Source organism: Urocampus carinirostris, chromosome 18 (genome assembly GCF_059441175.1).
Source record: "Urocampus carinirostris isolate Australia breed hairy pipefish chromosome 18, RoL_Ucar_1.0, whole genome shotgun sequence".
NCBI classification, from domain to species: domain Eukaryota; kingdom Metazoa; phylum Chordata; class Actinopteri; order Syngnathiformes; family Syngnathidae; genus Urocampus; species Urocampus carinirostris.
Genome location: NC_142366.1, coordinates 27,090,161 through 27,101,415, shown reverse-complemented (window position 1 = coordinate 27,101,415; position 11,255 = coordinate 27,090,161). Strand labels below are relative to the sequence as shown.

At 36.5% G+C, this 11,255-nt stretch overlaps 1 protein-coding gene across 1 annotated transcript in view; it reads left to right on the top strand.

Annotated features, from left to right (window-relative positions):
- The first annotated feature begins 148 nt into the window (after window positions 1–148).
- Window positions 149–11,255, top strand: part of nsmaf (neutral sphingomyelinase (N-SMase) activation associated factor) — a 29,510-nt gene continuing 18,403 nt past the window's right edge. Inside the window, exons 1-12 of the mRNA XM_088322693.1 lie at window positions 149–225; window positions 6,155–6,241; window positions 6,667–6,745; window positions 6,814–6,875; window positions 7,066–7,102; window positions 7,258–7,308; window positions 8,530–8,601; window positions 8,686–8,733; window positions 8,889–8,941; window positions 9,015–9,144; window positions 9,223–9,294; window positions 10,913–11,021. Of these exons, the coding sequence (XP_088178819.1) occupies window positions 188–225; window positions 6,155–6,241; window positions 6,667–6,745; window positions 6,814–6,875; window positions 7,066–7,102; window positions 7,258–7,308; window positions 8,530–8,601; window positions 8,686–8,733; window positions 8,889–8,941; window positions 9,015–9,144; window positions 9,223–9,294; window positions 10,913–11,021 (838 nt within the window). The 5' untranslated portion in view covers window positions 149–187. The remainder of the gene's footprint in view (window positions 226–6,154; window positions 6,242–6,666; window positions 6,746–6,813; window positions 6,876–7,065; window positions 7,103–7,257; window positions 7,309–8,529; window positions 8,602–8,685; window positions 8,734–8,888; window positions 8,942–9,014; window positions 9,145–9,222; window positions 9,295–10,912; window positions 11,022–11,255) is intronic.

Sequence of the window (11,255 nt, the reverse complement as noted above, 5' to 3'; positions counted from 1 at the left end):
TTATTTTTTCGGGCATGTTTGTTAAAAGTATATATTTTGAATCAAGCGTGATCGACTCTTCCTTTGTCATTTACAGATCGTATATAAGGTGTCACGTGGTCAAAGAAAATTTCCGTGTTGATACCTAACAGGCGTGTGACGGACGGAGCTGCTTGAAAACGCTCACAAGGATGTTATACATTTAGCCATGGCCTTTTTAAAACACAAAGAGCGAACGAAAGAAAGGTTAGTAAATGCCCGCTGGGCTTATTTTGTTTGCCGTGTCGTGTTTGCGTGCGTGCGGGTGAGAACAAAGTCACACCGGGCCAATTAACTAATGAGAGATGCTGGACGTCCTCGGACGTGGGACAAGCGTTCAAAATGTGGAAAGAGATTGGTTTTCAGGGGATTGTGGGAAATGTAGTTATTGTTTTTTCCAGTGTTTGCTACTGTCCTCTTAGTTTTGACCTCTTCCATCCATGCAGCGAGATCCAACAATCAATAATCGCTGATTGTCTGTGCATATTGTTACTAAAGTGAGCTGATATATTGATGAGTGGCCTTTTTCTCTAAATTAAAACTTCCCAGTCTTGATGTGACTCTTTTAAAATACAGGATTAAATGTTTGACCGTGTCATAAACCAAGTAGGCCTACCTGTTTTAACAGATGTGCAAATTAATTTTCAAACATTTTATCAAACGACTTGCAAGTTCGTTTGCATGCGAGTTTGAAAACACGGGATGCAAAAATGAAAATCCTGCTCATGCTTTTGCTTGGGTCGTTTATTGGTACAGTATCATCTTTTCCAGGCTAATAGAGAGGAAATATGTGGACTAATAGGCTTAGAGAGAGTTTCTTCCCCAGTGCCATCAATAATAATAATAATAATGTAATACTTATTGAAAGTATTGTTAAGTATTGTCAAAACATGACACAAAACTAATGCTGAGAGTGAGCATGGCCAAATTTGGTCACCTTACGCCCCCTCCCCTAAGAAAATTTGAAAAATCTATCCCTGCCAACCTTTGCTTAAAAGTTTGCACCGAATTTGCACTAACAACAGGCAAAAAAATCCAAGTTTTTGGTATCCTGAAAGAAATAGTTTCCATGCAAGTTGCTTGGTTGGTCTAGGCACCTGTAACTTCTATCTGTGGCCACGTAAACTACCAACACGACAGAACTCAAAAAATTGATCAAAAGGCACATTGATCATTCCATGTAGTACTTTGAACACAAAAATTAAATCAAATCAAATCGAATTCTGCGGAGCTCCAAAAAGTCCAAGTTCAGCCTTTGTAATCTTTCCGGATATGACAAATTGTGCATCCCAGGTATCCGCTTCGTATACAGACTTTAAACTCCTTCCAGTAGGTTGATGTCTTTGAGTAAGTAAGGCTTTCACACAACGCTATCGTATTCGAACCCGGGTCTAACATACGCGCAAAACATCCGAACTAAGAATGCTGGGTTCTTGTTGTAAAAAAATCTGTAAATGTTTGATGCTACGTTATTGGCTTTGCTGGTCATTTTGGCGATATGCGTGATAAACTTTAGGTTTGAAGTAAGAGTGACACCCAGATCCTTATGTTCAGTAACAACATGCAAATCATGATCATTAATGCTATACAGCGGAACAGAACCATGAAAAAACGACTGTGCTAAGCATTTGAGATTGCAGTTGCCATTGTTCGGCCCAAAGAAAAACTGATTTAATGTAATTTTGAAGAGAATCAATTGTTCCTGCAACCTGGGTTTTTGGTAAGAAAGCCGACAGTTTAGCATCATCGGCAAAAATTGAGATTTCACTACTTTGAATGACCTCGGGTAGGTCGTTCACAAAAAACGCGAAAAATAATGGTCCTAGTACTGAGCCCTGCGGTACCCCACTACAAACTTCCGACCACGCTGAAAGAACATCGCCAATTTTTAAGCATTGTTTACGATTTAAAAAATATGCAGTTATCCATTCAAGGAGTTTTCCACTAACACCATAACATTTCAGTTTTTGTAAAAGCTTGACATGAGACACTTGATCAAAAGCCTTGCACAGGTCTAAGTAAACAACATCAGCACCCTAAACAAGTGAACGAGACTGAAAATGTACACATATCTTGCCTCAGTATAGAAAAAGAGTATTCATCCTTAGAAAATGTATAGCTACTAATATCATTACCCTACTTTTCATTGCACTATTGTTCTGATGCACCTACAGGTACAACTTAGCCTAGTCAGCTTCAGCGACAGACTGCTGTCGCAGTCTTGTTTCACGGACAGACTGAGATCATTTCTTCCTCAAGCCATGAGGCTCTTTAACTCCACCCGGGGGAGTAAAAGCCCATATTAAACCCCACCCCCACATTTCCATATTACCGCATTTTTATTACAGTGTGTATTTTCAGTAGCACTATTTAAAAACTCTATAGCAAAATGTTATATTGGGTATTTTTCAATTCTATATCTTTATTTTATTATTTTATTTTTCAACACAAGGATATTGCCGTTAGTGTGAATTTCCCTACGGGGATGAATAAAGTATCTATCTATCTAGTCTCCAAGCACTACCTTGTAAATATTTGCCTATTTATCCTTTTTTTAATCTTATTTTTTCTTAAATCTTCTACAACATATTCATCCTGGTGTGTTTTGTTTAATATTGAGGTAAACAATATTCATTATGTTTTAATCAAGGACGTTAAAGACAATTCTGATTAAAATTTTAATTTGAATACTATTTTTAAACTCATTGATACTCAGGATGTTTCATACCAAGGTTCTTCATACCGATAACTATGTCCCTAACATTGCAATAGGGGAGACCAGGTACAGTTGTTTGCTTTCTCCCTTCCCATTTTATGATGTTTTATGTTAGTCCTTATATACTTTTAAACATGGTAACTTATTTTTATTTTTTTACAAGTAGACTTTAATGGTAGAGTGCTAAGTACAGACACTGCCCTACTTATGAACGAGAGGTTCCGGACGATTGTTCGTAAGTTGAATTTGTTCGTAAGTTGCTTCAGTGCTTTATTTTGTATTGAATATATGTTTAAGGTTTATATTTGTATGTTTAAGGCTTGTATAAGTAACCTGTATTGTTTTGAAACGGAAAAACAAACGTTTAATAAAAAAATATACTCTATAATGTTACAAAGCAGGCTAAATGATAAAGCATAGTACTGAAAAACAAAGCTACACATTAGGCATTGACATTCTGTTCTCTGTGAAGCCCTTTGAGACTTCTTGTAATTAAGGGCGTCACAAATAAACATGACTTGACTATAAAGTTAAGTTAGGCGACGTCCTCCTCCGCGGATAAAAAGTGGACGAAAAAAGCGTTCCAACCATTTTCTCAACCGCATAAGGCTTTCTTATTGCACTTTAATTTCAAAAGAAACGTTTCGCCTCTTCTTTACACTTTACACCAGCCATATTGGATGGATGCACGAGATATTAAACAATAAAAACGTCAAAGTTCTTAGGGTGCTAGAGATACAGTGCAGTGTGTCTACACATGAACTAGGAAGTAGAAGCCGGATTTCTTCTTTGGGGTGTATGCTGGGTGACCTCTCTCAGTGCCACGCGGCCGAAAGAAGCACTACAGTACTGTCCTGTACGCCAACGAAGGTGCACATAATACAAAATTTAACTTATAGCAATGTCCGGCGATTTTTTTGACGTCCCGATTTTTTTTTTTTCATATCTACCGATTGGTTTAAGTCAAGTGTTAGTAAGTAGGGGAGCGTCTGTAGTTCCAAAAGTCTGAGATAGTCTCTCAAACAGAGAGAAACACAGTGTTACAACCGTACCCGGTACTTCTAGTGGATAGATGCAACAGTGTAAGTTATTATTACAAGTGAGCTTCAGATTGTCCAATATTTGAAGAACACTTTATTCAATAAAAAGATATGACAAGGAGAGCATGGAATAGAACTAAGTCCTTGTGTCCTATCAATCCTTTTGTATGGACAGCATTGCTAATCAGAGTCTGACAAGGGGTTGAGGCAAATCTATATGCCAGTGCCTTCGTGGGCAAATTGCTTGTAATAAAACATTGTATCCATCCATCCATTATCTGCACTGCTTATCGTCAGTAGGGTCGCGGGGGTGCTGGAGCCCATCCTAGCTATCAGTGGGCAGGGGGCACCCTGAACTGGTTGCCAGCCAGTCGCAGGGCAGTGTCCCCTGCCCACTGCCCGATGAGCTCCAGCAACCCCGCGACCCTACTGAGGATAAGCGGTGCAGATAATGGATGGATGGATAGATAAAACATTGTACCCACTTTTTTCTTTTTATTTGCGCTCGCATTTGTCCATACCGACTATACAGAAGTTGTAATTTTTGGATGTGTTACAACTGTCCTGGTACCTATCAGCCACCATTAAGCAAGCATTTTCTTCATATGGTTGTCAGGTAGCATAAAAAACACACCTAGGTTTGAAGCCAAGATTGTGGACATTACAGCCTTGTGCCAGGAATTAAGAGTGAGAAAGAAAAAGGTTGAAATCTAATCGAAAATAAGTTTTTTGACCATAAAAATGAGACGATGTCCCTCAGAGTCCTCGGACGTCTAAAATAACTGGCATCAATAAAACTCTTCCAATGAGTCAAACGTTGACTGTTAGAAATGTCCCCATGTTACAAGTGTACCGAGTCTCCTTTTACCACACACTGATTTCATTAGCACATACAATTCACTTCCCTCTGCAAAAATGCTGATATTTCTGAAGAGATATATTAAAATTCTAACAAAATATTCTCTTTTAAAATTCCATCTAGCTGACAGATATTTAGTTTCTGATTCCCAATTTTTAAACGGTGGCTAGAATGCAGCCGTTAAAAGTATCTGCTTCCATTTAACTTTAACGAGGCTGGTATCGGTGCTGATGCCAATGAATAGTATTGGTCTTTGCTCTTTTCTCATTTGAACCGTACCAAAAATCATTTTGAGATATTAAATAATAATAATAATAATTTCCTTGTATTGTCATTCTGTGTAACAATGTACACAGAACGAAATGTCGATTGCACCTGACCCGTTGTAGCGAGCCGATGCAGCCGCAGCCAACAGAGGGCGCCGCCGACCACTTTTTAAGTCTTAGGAATGACCGACCTCCCAGTCTCAAAGCGGGCGTCTTACCATCTAGGCTACTGAGCTGTGAAGGAGTTATATCCTACAAACATCAGTAAATGAATGTATTTTTTAATTTATTTTTTGAAGTTCATGATCATAAAAGTGCCAATACCTTAAAGCCCCAGTGTGTAATGTTTGACCACTAGATGGCACTGTGTTTTCTGGTGCAAGCAATGACCAGTGCAGGACAAGTGTGGATTTGAATGTAAAAGAAATATTAATTTATTTTTTTAATAGAATATATCATTAGTATGGGGCAGCACGGCGACGCAGTGGTTAGCGCGTGTGTGGCACAGTTCTGAGGTCATGAGATCGAACCTCCGGTGTGGAGTTTGCATGTTCTCCCCGTGCTTGCGTGGGTTTCCTCCAGGCACTCCGGTTTCCTCCCAAATTCCAAAAACTTGCATGTCAGGTTAATTGGCCTAACCAATTTGTCCCTTTGTGTGAATGAGCAAGTGAGTTGTTCGTCTCTATGTCCCCTGCGACTGACTGGCAACCAGTTCAGGGTGTCCCTTGCCCACTGGCCGAAGATGGCTGGGATGGGCTCCAGCACCCCCGCGACCCTACTGATGATAAGCGGCGCAGATAATGGATAAATGGATCATTAGTATGATAGTTCATGTGTTTCAAATCTGTGTTTTTATTACTGAATGATTATTTTTGTACCACTATGAGGCACTAAAAATAACACACTGTCCCTTAACATAAAGTCTGAATTTGTCCCAGATCCTTGTTTGAGTTCTGACCCATCTCTTGTTTTTGCACCAACTACATTTTTTTTGACTCTGCATTTCCGTGGGAAAAACTGAACTTGCATTATTGTTTTATTCATCTGTCGACTAAAGCGATGTTTGTGCAATCAAAAGCTATCCAACCAGAACATCCAGTGTGACACACCGCCCACCTTTTGGCAATCGTTTATTTTCAATTGCTTTGCTGTAATTATCCCGATAAACCTAGTTGAATGATTCAAAAATTCAACTTTTAAAAGTGTCAAATCTATTTTTAAAGAGATTCCTTACGTGCTTATTTTCCCTTTCTAGGTTTTCTCTCTTGTTATTGGATTTGGAAGAGTATTATTTCGAACAGCACACTGCTTATAATGTGACAAGAAACGGTGATAAAAAGAGGTAATTTTTACCTATGTCTACCCTCACCAGCAGAATATATTCTGTAATTCCATTTAATTTGGTAACTGCCATAAAAATGTATTATCGCAATTTAAGAATACTGATGCAATAATTGTAAATACATGTATTATACATTTCCTACAATATTAGAATTAGAATTGGAATTAGAATTAATTATATAAGAGTTCCAACAGTTGAGTGAAATGTTCCCTGCTTCAAAAAGGTTAAGCACCTTGTCAACCACTCAACCATTCACCTGAGTAGAGAAGCTGCTGCATTGTCAAAAAAATAAATACATTGAGCAGCTGTACAAAGACATCTGTTGTCTGCAGCGTGCCCAGTAAAGTTATATGACCATGCACAAAAAATGCAGCGTATGGCACTTCTTCTATCAAGGTAAATGATGGCAACCTTTTCCCTGGCAGAAAACTCCGAGGATCGATCAAAGTCTGTTCCCGATCAGTCATTTTTGACCCGGAGGATTTTACAGAGCCAATTTTAAAGGTTTGTTTGGAATTCATATTTTCTTGTCATGTACAGTAAATAATGATGCATATTTGCTTTGCCTGCAGCTTCCACTACGGGACTGCAAGCAGATAGAGTATGTGGAAAAAGAGACTAACCCGTTTTATGAGTGAGTTTATGTCGTATGTATTTCTAGGTTTCCTGTTTAGAGCTCATTTAGTGTCAGAATACAATCATACATGTTTCATTGAATCCCAAAAACAAACAATTATTATATTCAATGTACTTTTCACATTATGTACATGTATATGGCTTTGAAAAATTTCCATTGCATTTACAATTTAATCTTCCCTCGGCAGACCTAAACCGTCCTCCATTTCAATTCAGTGTGAGCAGGTAAGGTTCATTTTGTGTTTATAAAACTTAAAAAATAGCTACTGTACTTTCAATGTATCCATTGCATTCATTTGTGCTTCTTTTTTGTCCTTATGGCCGTCTTCACTCATTTTCCTTTTCAATTGAAAAAATAAGTTATGTTGTTTTTGTTGCAGGTCATATATATCAAAGAGAACTGCATCATTTCACCCTACAGGATTGAAAGAGTAAGTCTTGTGTAAAGATGCTGTCGGAAATTTTCGTTTTTTTTTTATTTGTTATTTTTTCATATAATAATCATTAAGTTCACCATGAAGACAATTTTGTATGTGCACAGATATCTTAATAGTACACTGTTAGGTACAGTTTGTTACATTTTTTACCTGACTTGCCATTGATTATTTCTTCCACTCCTTTCTTGTCAGAAACAAAGTTTAAGTAAAATCAAGACAAGAAAATGTGAAGAAATATTCAAAATGAAAACAGAAAAGAAACATTTTACCTTTAAAATATATTAATTTTATTCAATTTTTTTATTTAGATACTTTTTTTGTCTTATAATGATAAATCTTACACTTCTAATGTTACTTTTACAATATATAATGTATACAATTTTTTTGTATATATTTATTAAATATGTATTTATTAATATACATTTTACTTATATACTTATACTGTCTAATATAATATTGATGGTAAATCCTACACTTCTGATTTTACTTTTACACTATTCTACTGTATACATCAAATGATTTGTAGATTTTATTGTTTCATGTAATGTATTAATATATAACATAATAATCTATACATAATATGTTTTTAAATGAATAAATACTTACATTATACCATTTATTAATATCCGGATTAGATATTTCTGCCATTTTTCTGGGGAATTTGATTACGTTAGATTTTACATTTGTACCTTAAAAGGGACGATGTCTGTTACTCAGCGCTTTCTGGCGGTAAAAAAAACTTGATTCGCTAAAAAAATGTTAGATTCATTTTAAATAAACTAAAATACCCAAACTAATATAAACCTGCATTTTTTAAAAAATATTCATAAGCCAAGAAATGTGTATTTATTTTACTTAAAATAGGGCTCACCTAGAGGGAGCTGAAATAATTGACTTCCATCTCGTGCTAAGGGTAACTAAAAAAAAAAAACAACAACCAAAAAACGTCAAAATGCTCGGCAAAAAAGAGAAGATAAATAGTGCGGTTTGGTCACTTTTGAATCTCTGTAGTTTGTATTCCTCCTTGTGCTTTTTAGCTCTCATTTTCAGTTGCTCTACTCCTAATGGTCAAATAATCCAAGTTTTTCCTTGAAGAAGCGGAGTAATTATCTAAATCCAGTACACACATTATATTGGTTCTACAGTACTGTTAATAAATGAATACATTTTGATTAAGGCAACTCAACTCGACAACTCAACTTTCTTCATTTAAAGGGAACCAAGAAAGTACACTTTCAGCTAGAAGTATGGAGCAAAACGGAGGATGTTGTTCAGACTTTACATCAAGTATGTTGCACGGAATAATTGAAAAAAATAACTATTTTGAGGCATTATAATAACATTATTCTTTTTTTTTTTAAATATTTTCAGCTGCATAGAGCATCCTGTCTGGAAAAACTCGGCGACCAGACCGCCATGGTGACTTATTTTGATTATTGCACTTCTTTTCATTGCACTATTGTCAGAATTGTTACTATTTTTTTCCAAGCACTACATTGTAACTTTCTTTGCCTATTGATATTTTTTTCTTAAGTGTTTATCAATGTTTTAAAATACAAAACTTGCTTTCTTAGATTACTGCCAATCTTCAATCTCGTCTAGCGAGGACCTCCTTTGACAAGCTCTGGTACATGGACAAACGGTGAAATACCTCAGAAAAATATGTGCGTGACGCTGTTTTTTTTATTTCTTATTTTAAGTTTTGAAAGCGTTGCTGAAAAGCCTCACATGGAGTGCGCGGTGGAGATGGTCCTACCGTTGGTCTTCAATCCCGGCCACGTATGCATTACAAATGAGAATCTCTATTTTCAGCCGCTCAACGGATACCCGGTGAGTTAGCAGAAAAAATACATGAATGAATCAAGTGTCACTATAGATGTAGCTCAAGGATAAAATCTTTCATTTAAGGAACATGTCATTCGAATCAAATTGCATAAAGTCCGGCGGATCTATAAAAGAAGAAATGGTCTCAGGCCTTTGGTGAGTGCCACTCCTCTTCTCTGTTGCAGTGTTTCCTGGCCTTTTTATTTTCACAAATAAATGACCAGTGTTTAGTGTGAAAATGACATTTTTTTAAATTGAAAAAACATGCGTTAACTCATCTATTGCAGTGTTGTTGTTTTTTTAAACATTTTTAAAGCTTAAGACACACTTGTTTTCATTAAATCATCCATAAAACATTTATTAAAATTAATTACTCGCATCCGTTTCAGGTTATTTATTTTTTCAAATCTCAGATAACCATGTTACCTAAATTTCCATTAGAATTTTTTTTCCTACATATATGGTCGTGACTCAGGAAAAAATACAGTTTATTGATTTTGGTCAATGATTTAGCAATAATTCTGCATTTAAAGCTCTCTTACTATGGTTTTATTTTGGTTTCTAAGAGAATAATAAAAAATACTGCCAAGGTTAAATAAAAGAACACACAGAAATTAGGTTTTTGATAGCCCTTCCATCGGAGGCGCGTGCTTCCAAGATCTGCTTTCAAGATCAGCTCAGGAAGGAATCCCGCTCCGCTTATGGCTAGACTCATTTATTGAAAAGCACAGGCATAAAACAACACTTCTGATTGGCTTAAGCGAGGTCACATGAATTCAAGAAAATAATCTGATTGGTTTAGACAGAAAACGCATGTTTAAATGAAGTGAATAATGCAGTAATGAAACGAAAAAGGAATGTAGGGAGGAAAACTCTTGGGCAGGCTTCCCGGCACTTCCCAGCACCAAAGCGAAGGCCATCTTGATTAGTAGTTAGCGGGCCCCACAGGATACAATTGTAAGCTCTTCCCCGGACTTCCCAGCACCAAAGCGAAGGCCATCTTGATTAATAGCTAGCAGGCCCCAAGAGGATACAATTGTTGCAAGAATACAAACATCGCCTGGATATAATCTTTAGCTACGAGATAAAATTCTACAAAGGCACATTCAAACTATAATTTCCCTTACAAATACTTAAAATCAGTAAAAGTTATCTTACAGTGAAACATTTCTTTTACTATGTTCCAACTTTTTATTTTTTTTCGTAAAATGACAAAATCATTTGAATCTGTGAAATTCTTACTTTTTTAAATTAATTTTTGCAGGGATTTCAAAATAAAATACTTTTAAATATATTTCCTAGTACAGTACTGCTTTTTTAGCAGACAATGGTAGAGGACTGTTAGAAAATTAAATATTGTGATAAAGTCCTTTGTTTTGTGGTATGCAACTAAAAAAACAGAATGTACAACATTCTGGACTCATTACAAACTGACTGAAATATTGCAATAGGGCAAGTCTTTTATTACTTTAGTTTAGCTTATTATGGCTTACAGCGTTTTACAGGAAAAAAAACAACTTTATCACAATATTCCAATTTTCCGAGACAGTCCTGTATATAAAAATAAAAAAGGTAATCTGCTTCCACCTACTGGTATGGATGAAGGTTACAGTTACTCGACTGATCACTGGAAAAATGCAAAGATGGCATGAGCAATGGCGTGATTGTAAGCTGAGATACATTTGGGCAATTTTCTCTTTGCAAACAGTTCAAAAAACACTTCTCTACGATGCAAAATAAGACTCAGAAAGAACGCGTCTTTTCCCTCTTTCAGGGCCTCGAAGTGTTCTGCTCCGAGAACAACTTCTGCTCCGACATCTATCTCAAGTTTTACTCTACGGAAGACCGCGATGAAATGTATTACTTCATCGCCACGTTTCTGGGTGAGTTGATGCGACACCAAAATCAATACAGTCGACGATCAAATGGAAAATGGTCTGCATTTCTATAGCGCTTTTCAAGTCAATGAAGACCTCCCAAAGCGCTTTACAATGTGCTTCACACTTACCCATTCACACACACACTCACACACCAATAGCAGCCATGCAAGAGGGCTTTACGGATTCAGTGTCTTGCCCAAGGACACTTCGACATATAACACGTAGGACCTGGGAATC